The sequence below is a fragment of the Dendrobates tinctorius genome, unplaced genomic scaffold (genome assembly GCF_039654945.1).
Source record: "Dendrobates tinctorius isolate UK_male_01 unplaced genomic scaffold, ASM3965494v1 ptg000012l, whole genome shotgun sequence".
NCBI classification, from domain to species: Eukaryota; Metazoa; Chordata; class Amphibia; order Anura; family Dendrobatidae; genus Dendrobates; species Dendrobates tinctorius.
In genome coordinates this window covers 18,116,071-18,130,536 of record NW_027361680.1, presented here as the reverse complement: position 1 = coordinate 18,130,536, position 14,466 = coordinate 18,116,071, and the positions used below count along the sequence as shown (strand labels likewise).

The window sequence follows — 14,466 nt, the reverse complement described above, 5'->3', positions numbered from 1 at the left end:
GTTTTAATGATTTATTTATTGTCTGTTTAGGTCCACTTTATTGGGATTTTATCTAGTTATTGGATGAAGTTTTGTCATCAATTCCGATGGTACATTATACAGAGAAAAAAACTTCTGACTCCTCAACAGACTTCAAATAATTTATTATTTATATATATTGAATTGATATCTTAATATATGTAATTTGTTTATATATTTTTATATATTATTATATATTGTTAGATTCCATTAAGGACCATATTGGAAATAATACGCAATAAATAAAAAAAATTTGTATGCCTAATTATGTATCCTTTTAAATCAGCAAGCTTTATTGGCCTTGTTATTTAACACTGTTGCAATTTGTCACTTTATTAATTGGTCAATTTATATATTTTTATATTTTTTGATATAGTTTCACATTATGCATTTTATATTTGAAATTATTTCACTATGCACTAGTCACTTTAATTCATGAATGTTATTATCTTATTAATATGCACTTTTCTAATATTCTATAGCTGTTTTCAGCAGTGTCACTCCTTTTTTATTAAGTTGTATTGTATCCAGCACTTTTTCTCTGCGCGCAAGCGCGGCTGGGGCTTCCCTGATCCTCCGTGACGGGGACAGAGGGACGCATTGCGCAGGTGCCGTTACCATAACGGCGGCTGTAGCTTGAGTTCCGGGCCGCAGAGCGGTGGATATTAAGTAAGGTGGCCGCCGTCTGCACATGCGCTGGCACATGTATGATCGCGCTGGTGGTATCAATTGCGGTCGCTATCCATTTATTTTAAATGATCACAATTTGCTCTAGGCTGATTGGCAGGCTTGCACTATATAAGAGGTTCCATCCTTTCCCCAACACGCCTCCTGATGAAGTAGCTAACGAAACGTGCGTTGGGGCGAAATGGAGCACTTTGACAGAGGTAATATACTTTTTCATTTATTGTTTGGTCTTTGCTATGTAATTCAGGCATGTTTTAGCATACCATGAACAGTTGTAGATCAATGTAATGCCCCTCATTTCTACTGTTTGCATCTATTTTTACCTCATGCATGGCAATTATCCATATTGAATAAGTCAGTGCATGCAAATTAGGCTTGACAGTGCATTGGAGGTTACTGTTTTATTAGGCATTTTTCTTCTTTTTTGATCCACATTAATTATTTATTTCCCAGTCTTTGTGTTCCACTTATTGGGCTATGTATACTCTGCAATATTATGGTTTTAAGTGATTTTTCTTTCAATAAATTTGATTTTTATTATGGAAATATACTCAGTTGTTTCTTTGGTGGTTATAGTTAGTGTATGAGTTATTCCTCTTGTTATATATGGGCTTTTTGTGTTACATCGTCTGGGAATACAGCCTCAGTGACCGACGGTAACTTCGATGAGGTCAATGCTAGTCACTGATGCTGGAGGCTGTAATCCTCAGATGTCAGCTTCAGCAAGGCTGATTATCATGAATAAAGGGGTCCCCACGCTGTTTCTTTTTAATTTTTTAAATAAATAATTTAAAAACATTTTTGACAACCTGTCTTTCTAAATCAGACAGCTGGGGGACTGGTATTCTCAGGCTGGTAAGGAGCCATGAATATTGAGGTCACTGCAGTTCAGCCTGACTGGAAATGTAGCCTCAGTGGCCGAAGGTAACCTCGATGACATCACCGCTTGTCACTGAGGCTGCGCCCGCAGCAGCTCGTTCACCAGTGGTTCTCAGCCTGGACGGTCGCATCTTGGCACCATCCAGATTGAAAACTATCTATTTCCCAGACATGGATTACGGCGTGGGACAGAACAACGGACAGGTGAGGGATATTGTTAATTATTTTTGTTTTCTTACAGGAGATGAGGGATTCAGTGGAATTAGGCATTAGGTGAGTATAACTGTGTTTGCTATTATTAAATAAAATTGGAAAAAAGTGTGTTTTGTTTTATTTCAAATAAAGGACTTTATTCTTGCTGTGTCTTCATCATATAATTATAGGATTAGTAATGGATGTGTGTCTTATAGACTCCTCTCCATTACAAACCCATGAGCTTGATGTCACCAGACAATCAAAAATACATGGGAACCCACGCCGTATTTTTTTTAAATTTATTTATAGCGCAGGCAGCAGGTGATGAATATTCCCATCAGCCGCTGCCTTCTCTCACTGTTATTTAGCAGCAGTAGGTGTAGGTTGATGGTAGTAATAGTCCCATGAGCTGCCGCCTACTCCCTCTGTTATCAGTTGAATACAAATCTCATCATTCTCTACTGCTTGTGCTGATAGCCGGCCTAGCAGGGGAAAATGATGAGAGCAGTCTTCAGCACCTGGCACCGGGGAACAGCACAAACTGTGCTGCTGCTTCTCATCAATGTGCATGTGTGCAGGAATTTTTGCGGCCCATGCTGCTGGAAAAACCGGACATGTCACCAGTCTGTGGCAACAAATCAACATGTACACAGACCTATTCACTTGAATGGGTCTACATGTGTAAGTGTCTCCGGTAAGTGTGAAAACTGTCACCACACATACCGGACACACTGATGTCTGAAAGAGGCCTTACACTGATTAAAATGATACCTGGGTTCGTGAAATTCATCTTGTGGTTTTTATTTAATCTATGCTTGCAGTTTTGAGTTAATGAGATGCTCGTGCTCTGGGCGGGCCAGTGGGCAGGCCTTTTTTTGGTGCTTTGGCTAATTGTCATCCTTGTAGGCTTAAGCGACAGGTCACTGAACCTTCAGTGACCTGCCTCCAATTTTAAATACTGCGCTTGAGCAGGTAATATTGTGGTCTTTAAAAAAAAAAGGCTCCAACAAAATGGCGCCAGCAGCGATGCATGCATAGTAGCACCTAATCGGTGGCAAGTGTTGCTCTCAATCTGTGCTCTGAGGAGCACACACAAGAAGTGGAAATTGGCATTTCTGAACTCGAAACACAATGGACGGTGCATGCGCAGTTGGAGAGCATCGCTTGCTGATAGATGCTACTGTGTGTGCGCTGTCGACAACATTTTGTTGGAGTCAATTTTTTCTTTTTTTTTTTTTAAGACCACAATATTAAATGCGCAGGCGCCATGTTTAAAATAGAAGGCAGGTCACTGAAGGTTCATTGACCTGCCATTTAAGCCCAAAATGATTTTGAGGTGAGAGCACAATAAAAAAGATGAGACCAGAGCACAAAAAAAGCCCCGCCCATACGCCACCCTGGAGCAAGAGCATCTCATTAACTCAAAATTGCAAACACAAACTAAACAACAATCACAAGACGGATTTCTTCAACCCAGGTATCATTTTAATCAGTGTAACAGCGCCCATCTGACAATGCCTGTAGTTTACTGTAGTTTATTTGGCAAAATCTTGAAGACAGGTTCGCTTTAAACTACCTCATGCGAATTAAAAAGCATGCTTGTGTGGAAAATTCAAACAACCTTTTTCCGCACCTCCAAAACCACCTGAAAGTTTCCTCTCAGCCTGCAGGGCCACTAGTTGCTCCATTGTCCTCATAAGAGCATCTTCTAGCTGAGCTCTAAGTGTTTGTGCAGCTAGCAGCTCATTGTGAATGGCAGAACTGGAAGAATTAAACAAGGAAGAATTAGATTATTAAACAGGTTTATTCAATATAACGATACCAAGTATATATACAAAAAAATACATAAAAAATGATTTTTTTCTACTCACAGAGAATCTGTTTCTCGGAGTCTTCATTGGGGGATACAGAACCATGGGATAGTCTGCTGCCACGTGGATGCTTACATTATTATTGTATTTATATAAAACTGGCTCCTCACCTGCAGTCTATACCCTGCATGCTGCAGCCATCTTTCCACAGTTTTGTGAGAATGTGAGAAAGCAGTAGGAGAACAGAAAATAATTAAGGCAAGAATAAACATAACTGTACCTAACTGGGCAACAAAAAGAGCAAGCTGTGTCCACCAATGAAGACTACGAGAAACAGACTTTAAGGTAAGTAAAAAAATCTACTTTTTTAATTCGGCTCATTGGGGGACACAAAACCATGGGAAGTTGTCCCTAGAGTGGGATATAATTAAATATCATACTGTTACCACATAGTCTTCAGTCACAACTCAAAAGGAAGCCTGGGATACTGCTGCCTGTAGTATCTTCCTACCAACATTTGCATCTACTGAGGCAAAAGTGTATACCCTGTAAAACTTAGAAAAAGTATGCATCAATGCCCAAGTAGCTGCTTTACAGAGCTGCAAAGCCGATGCCTCATGATGAACCGCCCAGGAAACCCTCACTGGTCACGTAGAGTGCGCCGTAATCCTAAATGGGGCCACCCTGGCCTTAGCTTCATGAGCGTGGATAATAACAGTCTTGATCCAGTGGACAATTGTTTCTTTAGATGCGGCCTGACAACTACAGGCTCTCTGGTAGAATAAATAGGGAATCAGAACAACTAGATGAGGCAGTGGCTAAAAAATGGTACCTTATGGCTCTAACAACGTCCAACCTGTGCAGTGCCTTCTCAGTAGGATGAGGTGGTGGCGGACAAAAGGAAGATAAAATAATAACTTTATTAAGGTGAATATTTCAAACTAACTTTGGAAGAAAAGACAGAACTGACCTCAATGCTACCTTATCGTGATGAAAAATAAGGTGAGGAGTGCGACAAGACAGAGCCACAAGCTCAAAGACTCACCTAATAGAAATAATGGCTATAAGGAAACCCATTTTATAAAAAAAGGAAAAGTGTAGAGATCTCTCTGATAGGCTCATCAAAAGGCGGAGACTGAAGAGCCTCCAAAACACAGGATCTAGGAAAGTCCAATAGCGTGGCTTAACATGTGCTACCCCCTGGAGAAAAGTCTTAACCTGTAGCTTAAATGTCAAATCCCTCTGAAACACGGTCCTGGGACCTTGTCACTAATTTTGGCATCTTGTTATTTAGTCTAGATGCTAACAAATGTATATCCAGTGTACCCCAAATCCGACTAATCAGCCTGAACACCTTTGGGTGAAGAGCTCAATCCTCTGCGGGTAGCTGCTGGCGACTTGAAAAGTCTACCTCTCAGCTGTCTACCCCTGGAATATGGATGGCTGAGATTAGAGGAACCTTTGCCCTGTTGACAATCCAACTGAATCGCTCCAGAATCTGTGGAATGATATGCAGACACTCTAGATTTAGCACAAAGGATGGCACTTTGACAAGAATGTCATCTAGATAAAAGAAAACATCATAGCAGCACCATAACCGGGGCCAGGATCTTCGTGAATACCCTGGGCACTGTGGCCAGTCTGAATGGAAAAGACCTGAACTGATAGTGATCTTGACTGACCACAATACGCAAAAATCGCTGATGGGTTGTAAAAATTGGCATATGTAGAGGAACATCTCTAATATCTACCAAAAAAAGAAATTCCCTGGCTTCCATGGATGAAGCAACTGACTGGAGTGATGAAGCCAAACCCATTTGTTCAGGCGCCTTAAATTTAAAATAAGTAACACAGAGCAGTCCTTTTTGAGGATGACAAACAGGTTTAAATAAAACCCCCTGAAGCACTCTGAAGTGGGAACACCTACAATCACCCCAGCCTGAAACAGGGAAGCTATCACCTGGTAAAAATTGACTCACGCTGGGAGACCTGGGAGGGCGAAAGTAAAAGAAACGACTCTGAGGTAGAGCGGTGAACTGTATTCTGTAACCCGAAGAGATGGCCTTCATGACCGAAAGATTGTCAATTGTCTCCAACCATGCCTCCTGAAAGAGGAGGCGGCGGACACCCACCCGGATGAATCCCCGAGTGGGGGCTGTCCATCAAGCATTGGCCTTTGTTACCTTTAAACCAGGAGGACCCGATCCCTGATCCAGAAGAGTGTCTGGCAGGTGTTGATCTAAAAGGTAGCTTTCCTGCACGACCTTCGGTCTAACCTGACGACCCTACTTGTTCAGTGTAGGTAAGTGACAAAAGTGAAGGCCCCATGCCTGAAAAGGACAGCTAGCCCTGGATTGAGGAAGCGGGGCGTTTCTGCCGATTGTTGCTTCCAAAATTATCTTATCTAGCCTGGTTTCAAATAGTGAGACCCCTAGAATGGTAGTCAGCGATCGTTTTGAAGCTAGGTCCTTGAGCCACAGCATGTGTCGAATTGCCATGTAATTACTTGCTGTCTGCGCAGAGCACTCTGCTGCAGCTAAAGGATGCTGAACAGAGATGCTTCCTTTTCTACGCTATTCAATCCACGACCTCGGCTAGCTTTAAATCCAGGGAACCAGCCAACAAATTTCATTGCAAATACTTAGCCCATACCATCACCGCATTGGAGACCCAAGTGGCAGAAAAGGCTGGGCAAAGGGTAAAAACTGTAGCCTCAAAAGTGGAGCTCGCCATAAACTCTATAAGTCTATCCGTGGGGTCCTTAACTGCTGCAATTTTGGCAAGTGGTGGAGTGGTCACTTTAGATAAGCAAGACATCTTAGTGTCTACCACCTGTGGAGTAGACAAAGAGGTCACCAGCTCTGCTGGAAAGGGATATAACGCCTCCATACGACTACACTTCTGAAAACGCTTGTCTGGGATGTCCCATGCTCTCTGTAACAACTCTGTAAATTCCTCATGGTTATAAAAATTTCTAACCACGTACTTACCCCTCCTAATAAAAAAAAACTGTCTCTGCAACAGGAGGGGGCAGCGCAGCTGTCACTCCCAGAGAGGAGTCAATAGCTAACACCAAACTGGCTATCATTTCCCTGAGCTTTCTCACCTAATATGGATCTAGGACGGATTCTGAACTAGAACTGGATTCTGAGCTCTGAGGGGAGTAAATCCTCTGGGAAGGGAAAAAGGGATCTGGGCACCTCCTCTGTGAAAGTGACCGGGACGAGGAGGTAACCATGTGGGCAGCTTTCGTGAATGGCGATATTGGTGTGGAGTAGCTAGGGGTTCTGACTCTATCACACCAGCAATCTGAGCTCCTGAGGCACTAGTAGTCACAGGTAATCGTTCCATAAATGTAACCAGTGTCCTGGACACCCTGGTTTCTTCAGCTACAGACTGAGCTAAATCACGAACCCAGGCAGGAGGGGAACATTTTCCTCCTATATCACAGCGGTGCACTGGGCGGCTACCAGCAAGGAAGCAGGCGAGATACAGGTAGTACAATAGGTCACAGACTGACCGGTGGAAAACTTATTATTACAAGTGCAACCGACGGTAATGGGCGTGCATGGTCCTCGCTAGACTCAAACATTATGAGTGATAGAGAAAATACAGAAAGGAAATAGAGGACTCCACTAAGCAGTGTCACAAAACTGTTAGAGTACTTAGCATGAGCCCCCAGTAGCCAACAGCCTACCACATTCACATTACATGAATTTGTTCCCATGGTGATCTTGCTATCCTACGAGGAGAAAGACATCAAGGTGCTTTGGTGTCCCAGTCCATGTAATTGTGCCGTGCCTTGGCCAGGAAGTGGAAGGGGCAGAGCCAGAGGGGCAGGAACCCGGAGCGCCGAGACGCCGCAGCTGATTTAAAAGCAACAATAGTGTCAGCCTCCAGGTGGCAACAGACTATGGTTTTGTGTCCCCCAATGAGACAAGTGAGAAAACATAAATGTACGAAATAACAGCCTATATATACTGTGAAATTGTTAATTCATGTAATGAAAAAGATGAAAATAAAAGAATAATATAAATAAACATTTAAACAAAAATCTTTCAAAGATAATGTAATATTTTATTACAATAAGAAATGTGACAATCACACTGTTACGTCTTCTGCTGCTCCCCAGTCCCTCGCCACTCACTCTGTTTTGCCTGCTCCGCTGTGATGCTGGCCAAAGGCTTCGCAGCACCTCTCCGGCGCTTCCTGCCCTGTGGCCGGTTGTGGGATACCGGTGCTCACGCATGCCCCCTGGTCGGTTTATGACACGGCCACGCACATCTCCAGTGTTTTATGGAGCTGAGGTGCCCTAATCCAGAAGCGCCGTCCAGCCAATAGCGTTAACGTACTGGGTATATCAGACTACTTCTTTTTAGAGGATGCGCCTGATTATTGCGTTAGCTCCTTAGTAGCAACTCAGGTTCCCATGTATTAACTTGTGTGCTAGTTTTGTAGTTGCTTTACCCTGCTTTGCTCTTGTTCTCTCCGCAGTGTCGGACGCCGCCTGAGCGTTTGGTGGTCCTTGGATCCTGCCCCCCTCTTCTGTCTCCCATCATTAGCCCTAGGAACTCTCTATCTTTTACTTGGACTCCTAGTTCCCCAGCGCCCAAAACTTCCTTACAAATCTCCGTACTGTGTCCCTCTGTACCCTTTTTCCTACAAGCCGCTCCCTCGGTATCGGCTGTCGTAGTATTTGAGTCCCCTGGGCTTGCCCCTGACGGTCCCTGTATAGGGATCGGTCTCACTAGGTTCAGCTCACCCAGAGGAGGTTCGGTACCACGGCCCAGAGGGTCCACTCTAGGAAGCTCTCCTCACTGAGGCTTTACAGACTCTATACAAGAGAAAACATTCTAATATTAACTATTAGCTATTAACTAGTAGTGGCAACAAATATTAAAGAGGTTTTTCATGCAGAAATGAAAAGTTTGTAGTCATTCTATATAACATCCTGACAGTGTGCAATGCACATATTCACACCATCTCCCTGTATTCCCAGCCTAAGTGGCAGTCACATGAGTGCATGTATGCCATTTGCTTACCTGTGATCACATGCCGACTAGATTCTCTTGTGCTCCACTTAATATTCTTTTGATAGAAGCGGATGAGACTCTACAAGTTGGAATGTGACTGCAAATATGCAAATCACATACATGTGGTCACATGACAGCCCACTTGTACTGAGAAATCTTTTCAGAGCAGAAAACCTCTTTAAGGCAAGGACACGGACATGGGGTTAGTGACGATGATTAACTTTGTCTTGCTAGCCATGTACCCACATCTGGCTTAATCTAGCACAAAAAAGTATCTATTGATGTAGAATTAGACAATCTGAAAAATCCGGACAGAAAATCCCTTATGCATATATGTGAGGACATATCCCTAAAGGGAATGTGATGTATTTCAGGGCAATGTTATAGTTAGAGCCCAAGTTTTCCCACTCTTGTACACTACTTCTTTACTTTACCATTTGATATTGAGTAGCGGAGTTTCCTGGTAACTGGTATTATTCAGTCCTTCTTTTGTTCTGCTGACACCAGTTCTATTTCTACAGCCGAGCTCGTCTTATCTGGGCATTCATGTAAAATTTTCCAATTTGACTTTTGATTATCCATATAACTTGCCGCAAAAAAGACAAACCCATTTGCTAATTATTTGATATTATCTTAAAATATTATAAATCATATTCCAATTACCTGTCCATCTCTGTATGGAATTGTACTAAGCAGCCATAGAGCCGCTTTTCATCTTGTAATGCCTCATTAAGTTGGCTTTTATTAGTAGCGAGTTCTTCAAGTAACATAAATATCTATGAAAGAGTAAGAATAAGAAAGAATATGAATAAACAAATCCGAATTCAATGGGATAGAAGAGTAAATACAGTTTAGGTCCCAGAAGTGACACTTAGAGGGAATCTGTCACCCCCTGGAGGATTTTCAGCTATTACTATGGGCATACAGGTAATAGAATGGATAAACCAGTCTGACCTATTTGCCTCATAGCTGCAGTGTGGATGTTGAGAAATTATAATGTTATATGCTAATGATTTCTTCCAGGCTCTGGAGCGTGTGGTGCCTGGAAAAAATCCCTGCCTCCTGACTTCATTACAATAACACTCCACCTCCCATGCACGTCACAAGTAATCCTGCGCATGCAACCCGCACTCACACTTTTCTGTCTACTTTATCCGCCCTTTTATGGGCAGAGTGTTCATCCAGGTGAGCCAGTGCTACTGAAGAGACTGCCCATAATAGCTTACAAGTGTCCAGGGGATGACAGATTCCCTTTAAAAGCTCTTACCAAAAAGCAACATTAACTATAAAACAGAATAGTAAATGTAAGTAGAATTTGAATCCCAGCTATAAATTTGAAGCTATTAGTCTCAAAATGTGGTGTAAGTCCTGCATTTATAGCTACATCACACACAATAACCTTTTGTTACTGCTACAACTATACACATAAATTCAAAAACAGTAACAAATGTATACAGTACCTATTTATACAGTATATGGCAGTAACAAAAGGTTAGTAGCCAAAACCTTGTCTTGCAGTCCATGTGAAGTATGCATTGCTATCATAAATGTCCTATATGCTATTCTATTATTGAGAGTGCAAAATGATTATGTCACGATCCATTTTTGGATCTGTCAGATTCTGGATTCTCTTATATAAACTTTTTTCCTTTCAGGCCATCGGGGGTTAATATTAGTTTTTCCCCCCCGGTGGCCACTGGTGTTACTACATGTTTGGTTAGTCTGAGTCTACATGGCAATAAACGTCCAGGTCAAGACCTGTGTGTGAACGAGTATGTATGGATGTCCACCAAAAACATGGATTTTTGTGATAACTCACCGTAAAATCCTTTTCTACGAGATGCTCATTGGGGGACACAGATACTGTGGGTGTATGCTTCTGCCACTAGTAGGCTGACACTAAGTGAAAAAAAGAGGTTAGCTCCTCCTCCGCCGTATACACCCTCGCCCCTATTGCGGGCGGAAATCAGTTTGGTACCAAAGCAGTAGGAGGAGAACAAAATCAGCCTTAATACAGGTACAACATGTCCAAAACACCACCCTTATATCAAATTAGTAAATGCATATAAATTTAAACAAAACAAGAGCCAACTGGCTAATAGGGTGGGTGCTGTGTCCCCCAATGAGCGTCTCGTAGAAAAGGATTTTACGGTGAGTTATCACAAAAATCCATGTTTCTCCTTCACCTCATTGGGGGACACAAATACTGTGGGACGTCCTAAAGCAGTCCCTTGGTGGGAGATTAACTCACCGATCCAAGCTACATGCACCTCTTGTTTAAAGGTGCGCCACCGCTGCTTGGAGAATCCTTCTACCCAGGCTCGCATCCGCCGAGGCCTGAGCATGAATATTATAATGTTTGGCAAACGTGTGCAGGCTGGACCAGGTTGCTGCCTTGCAAACTTGTTCCGTCGAAGCCTGGTGCCGAAGCGCCCAAGAGGCGCCCACTGCCCGAGTAGAGTGCGCTCTGATCCCTGCTGGAATCGGCGTGCCTCTAATGTGGTAGGACTCCTGAATAGTCAAACGAATCCATCTGGCTATGGTCGATTTTGAGGCAGCGAGTCTCTTCCTGCGCCCTTCAGGGAGCACGAACAGCGTGTCCGTCTGACGAAAGGGTGCTGTCCTCGACACGTACCTCCGGCGGGCTCTTACCAGGTCTAACGTGTGAAGAGCCTTTTCCACATGGTGCACTGGTGCTGGACAAAATGAAGGCAAGACAACATCTTCATTAATGTAAAAAGAGGACACGACTTTCGGCAGAAAAGGAGGGGTTGGTCTGAGCACCACCTTATCCTTATGGAAAGTGAGGAACGGGGCTTGGCAGGATAGGGCTGCCAGTTCTGAAACCTGCCTGATTGAAGTGATGGGAACTAGGAACACCACTTTCCAGGAAAGGTACCTCAAGGAGATATCCTGAAGCGGTTCAAATGGCACTTCCTGCAGAACACTTAGGACCAGGTTAAGGTCCCAAGCGTCCATAGGCGCTTTATAGGGAGGTACCAAGTAGGAGACTCCCTGGATGAAAGTCTTCACCTGCAGATTGGTAGCAATTTTGCGCTGGAACAGGACGGATGAGGCCGATATTTGTTTCCTGAGGGAATTTGGGGCTAAGCCCGAGTCTAGACCCGACTGGAGAAAAGCCAAGATGTTGGGGATCGAGAATCTCAGCGGAGAAACACCGCGGCCTCGACACCAAGCAAAGAACACCTTCCAGGTGTGGTGGTAAATTCGTGCTGAAGCAGGCTTCCGGGCGTTAATCATTGTAGTGACCACCTTGCTCCCGAACTCTGCCTGGGTTAGAATCCAAGATTCAACGGCCATGCCGTCAAAAACAGGGCCCCTGAGTTCGGGTGGCAAATTGGCCCTTGAGAAAGTAGATCTGGGCGCTCTGGCAGGCGCCAAGGAATGTCGGCGAGCAGCTGCATTAGATCTGCGTACCACGCTTGACTGGGCCAGTCTGGGGCCAGCAGAATCGCCGGGACCCCTTTCGTCTTGATCTTATTGATGACCCTTGGAAGTAGAGGCAGTGGGGGACATAGATATGGGAGGCGAAAGTGGTTCCATGGCAGAACCAACACGTCCACAGCGATTGCCTGCGGGTCCCTGGCCCGAGCGACATATGTGGGCACCTTGGCGTTCACTCTGGACGCCCTCAGGTCCACATCTGGAGTTCCACCCAGCTGACAAATCTGCCGGAAGACTTCAGGATGTAGAGACCACTCTCTGGACGCAAGACCCTGCCGGCTGAGAAAGTCTGCCGCCCTATTTTCCACGCCCGGGATGTGGACAGCTGAAATCACCGAGCGGTTTGCTTCGGCCCACTGCAGAACGTGCCCCACCTCGCGCATGGTTGCTTTGCTGCGGGTGCCCCCTTGGTGATTTATGTAAGCCACCGCCATGGCGTTGTCTGACTGAATCCAGACGGGGCGGCCTGCTAGAAAGTGATGAAACTTTTGCAGAGCCAGCCGAATTGCTCGTATCTCCAATAAGTTGATCGGGCGGCATGCCTCCTGTGGCGACCACCGTCCCTGGGGCGTGTGGTGGCGAAACACTGCTCCCAAGCCGAGGAGACTGGCGTCGGTTGTCATCACCAACCAATGGTCTGGGGGGGAAGGTTTCCCCTGGGTCAGAGAGGAACTGGTTAATCACCATCCGAGCGACTGCCTGACTTGAAAAGACAGTCGGCACTGCCAATCGAGCATGAAGGGATTCTTGTCCCAAGCTGACAAAAGGGCATGCTGCAGGGGGCGAAGATGGAACTGGGCGAACGGTGCCGCTTCCATTGCTGCCACCATTTTTCCTAGACTCCTCATCCCGGATCGGATGGTATGAGGGACTGGTTGCCGAAGTGTCCGGACTCCCTGCCTCTCCGGAGCGCTCGCACCTTTTCCTGAGGGAGAATTACCAAACCTCAGCGAGTGTCGAGAATCATTCCTAGAAAAAGGGGGAGACAGGGCGCTTCCAATGCGTAGGTCTGTATGGAAAGTAGATGAGTGCACAGCAAATGTTAGGCTCACCTGATAGGGTTGTGAGAGTCACAACACCTATAATTGCATAAAACAGCTGCAGCAGTCTGCATGAGGTCCAAGGACTTGGTACAAAGAGAAGGCTGGTAGTGCAATAAGAGACTGCACTGCTGTAGTAGAATTCAAGATATCTTTATTGCCAACGCGTTTCCTGAATTCATCAGATGCCCTGATGAAGTGAGCTGGGACTGGCTCAGGAAACGCGTTGGCAATAAAGATATCTTGAATTCTACTACAGCAGCGCAGTCTCTTATTGCACTACCAGCCATCTCTGAGAATCATTCCTAGAAAGGAGATCCTTTGAGCTGGCAAAAGGGATGACTTCTTCGCATTGACCAACCACCCTAAGCGGGCAAGAGTATCTTACGTGACGTTGACATTTTCCTCGCATGCCAGTATTGAAGGGCCTTTGACCAAGAGGTCGTCCAGATAAGGCAAGACGACTATGCTTCCAGAATGCAGTATGGCCATGACAACTGCCATAACCTTTGTGAACACTTTGGGGCCGTGGCTAGCCCGAAAGGTAGTGCTACGAACTGAAAATGTAGATCGCTGATGACGAAGTGTAGAAACCTCTGATGAGGAGGAACAATGGGAATATGCAGATATGCGTCCTGGATATCTATTAAGGCCAAGTATTCTCCCTGCTCCATGGCCGATATGACTGACCGGAGAGACTCCATCCGGAAATGTCTGATCCTGATGAATTTGTTCAGAAGCTTCAGGTCCAAAACAGGCCTGACAGACACGTCCTTTTTGGGAACCGCAAAAAGGTTGGAATAGAACCCCTGATTTTTTTTGTGTTCCGGCACTGGAACAATGACTCCGTTGTGCTGGAGCGATTTGATGGCTCCCAATAGAGCCCTTGCCTGGGCATCCACTCTGAGAAGCCAGGAAAGAAAAAATCATCTTGGCGGGTATCTGACAAATTCTATTTTGTAACCTGAGGCCACCAATTCCTTTACCCATTCGTCGTGAGCGACATTGGCCCAGACGTGGAAAAACCAGAGTAGGCGGCCGCCCACCTTGCCGGTGTCATCTGGTAAAGGCCTCGAGTCATTTGGCCGACGATCTTTGGGATCTGGATCCCCTCGATCTGGGCTGCTAAGTACGCAATCTCCCCAATGGGTTGGCTCTATATGAGACCTGCCGCTCCCTATCCTGGTTGGGGCGGCCTGAGGCGGCGGAATTGGCCGCTGTAGTCCACCCGGTGTTGCAAAAGGCCCGAAAACGTGCCTGAAACGGGTGACGAAAAAGCGGTTTGACCCTTTGTTGAGGGAGAAACCCGCTCCTTCCTCCTGTGGAGTTGGAGATAAG

At 45.1% G+C, this 14,466-nt stretch overlaps 1 protein-coding gene across 1 annotated transcript in view; it reads right to left on the bottom strand.

Annotated features, from left to right (window-relative positions):
• Positions 1 to 2,282: 2,282 nt before the first annotated feature.
• Positions 2,283 to 14,466, bottom strand: part of LOC141066950 (myomegalin-like) — a 397,502-nt gene continuing 385,318 nt past the window's right edge. Inside the window, exons 17-18 of the mRNA XM_073558018.1 lie at positions 9,287 to 9,399; positions 2,283 to 3,540 (exon numbers count right to left, since the gene is read on the bottom strand). Of these exons, the coding sequence (XP_073414119.1) occupies positions 3,366 to 3,540; positions 9,287 to 9,399 (288 nt within the window). The 3' untranslated portion in view covers positions 2,283 to 3,365. The remainder of the gene's footprint in view (positions 3,541 to 9,286; positions 9,400 to 14,466) is intronic.